General features: G+C 40.3%; 1 protein-coding gene across 1 annotated transcript; it reads right to left on the bottom strand.

The window, feature by feature from the left end:
- On the bottom strand, positions 1 to 1,365 carry LOC112518319. The gene has a single exon (XM_025125969.1). It carries the CDS (start codon positions 1,363 to 1,365, stop codon positions 1 to 3), a length of 1,365 nt encoding a protein of 454 aa, XP_024981737.1.
- Positions 1,366 to 1,854: the final 489 nt, after the last annotated feature.

Below are 1,854 nucleotides of genomic sequence, written 5' to 3'. Positions count from 1 at the left end.
TCAAGCTGCCGCCGGCTCACGGCGATTATCTGGCATGTATATCAAACTCAAACCTGCTAATACCTCAGCAATGGCAGCTTCCACCTTTTCCTTATCTGAAAAATGCAATGTCTGCAACAACAACACAGGAGGCTTCGTCTCCAAACTAGTCATATCCACCCTCCTCTCCCTTTGCCACACCAACGTGTTGTGTGCCATGGGTACTAACCATACAAATATCTTGTGTAATGCTTCCTTCATCTTCTCCTTTCCTCCATTGTTGTCCTCCTTGAGCTTCCTTATCTTCATCTTCACCATTGCTTTCAAATTATCCGGCAACATTTTGTACATAGCATCCCGCATCTCGTCTTTTGCTCGTCTTCGTTTCATGGATTCCTCCGCCATCATTATCAGGTTGGCATAAAGAATCTGGAGACGTGACCCACCAACGGTCTCCGGCCCCGCCGTGAGAAATAAGTGGTTGGTTTTACATCCACCGGCCGGAAGTATCTTCCGGCCGTTACTTCGAACGAAATGTTTTATCACTTTCGATTTCGATCTAATGAGTCGTGATCGAGGTGATCGATTCCCGTTTCTTGGTTCTAAAATCCAGTATTCAGATGGGATATGATCGGTAACTAGTCGTTGTCCACTCGAGTATCCCGTCGGCAAATCAAGAACATATGGCCCAAACACCACGCAAATCCGGGCATAAATTACGCAGACGACCCTCGACATTAATCGAACCACTTTATCGAAAGGTTGGGTCCATAGATTCGTGTTATTAACATGACGAGATTGTTTCCGGTACGGCGGCGTTATTTTCAGATCAATCGCCGGAAAGTTCATGTATTTCAACAGTACCGGAAAATTCAGTTTCTTTTCCGACATTTCCAACCCATGAAAAGTTTTCATCGAACCATACAAATACAATGTCGTCGACAAGAATTTCTTCAACATACGAATCTCCTTCTTCGTCTTTCCTGATCCGTAATCAAATTTCTTTAAATCCATTTTTCCAGATTTAATATCAGAATAAACCGTATCGAACCCACTCAACATCAAATCCGAGCATTTCCGTGCGAGCCTAGCGACGGCCGCTGCAGCCTTGTCGAGATTTTCCATCTTTTCGGTGTAGGCTAGCTTTAGGAGATGCCCTTCGTCATCGGAATTGAGATACACAACGCCCTTCGATTTAAAGATTTCTTTTCGAAGCTTGGAGATTTCGGAATCGGAGAGAGATTTGTAGAGGGAGATAAGGCGGGATACGATCTTGGCAGCCTCGAACGCAAGGATTCCGAGCGGGTCATTTGTGGGTTGTTTCTTGGGTGTTCTTGGGCTGCCATTGTTGCTGGAGAGACAAGCAATGGAAGCGAAAGCCACCATGATTTGAGGGTTGGTAAAGAGCTTACATACGTGTTTTGAATATACTTTTGGAGATGATAATGGAAGTGGTGAGAAGTGGAGGGGTGGACCATGGTTTCATAAAGGGTTGCTAAACATATCTCTAAACCAATTCATTAACAATTTAACATACCCACTCTTCCTCTTCTATATATGGTTTCATAAAAGGGTTGCTAAATATACCCTTAAATCAATCAAAATTCCTTTTCCCATATTTTATATTAATTAAAAACATTAAAAGATTAATTTTTTATATAATTTATCTATATTATATTATAAAACATTTTACTAAAACTATTAAAAACTCTTAAACTCGTTCATCCCCTAAACGATTTCATCTCTATCCGATTTCATCTTATATCAGAATTTGTGTAACTAACTGTAAATAAACACAATCAAATATAGGATAAACATCTCATTTTAAATATAAAAAATTTAAAATATAATTAGGATAATCATTGAGTTCTAACA

The sequence above is a fragment of the Cynara cardunculus genome, assembly GCF_001531365.2.
Source record: "Cynara cardunculus var. scolymus isolate 2C chromosome LG 9, CcrdV1, whole genome shotgun sequence".
NCBI lineage: Eukaryota > Viridiplantae > Streptophyta > Magnoliopsida > Asterales > Asteraceae > Cynara > Cynara cardunculus.
The sequence above is the reverse complement of the archived record's forward strand: the minus strand, read 5'-3'. Positions and strand labels throughout refer to the sequence as shown.

Coding starts and splice junctions, on each gene's coding strand:
- LOC112518319 (XM_025125969.1), bottom strand. CDS start 1,365: ATGGTGGCTTTCGCTTCCATTGCTTGTCTCTCCAGCAACAATGGCAGC.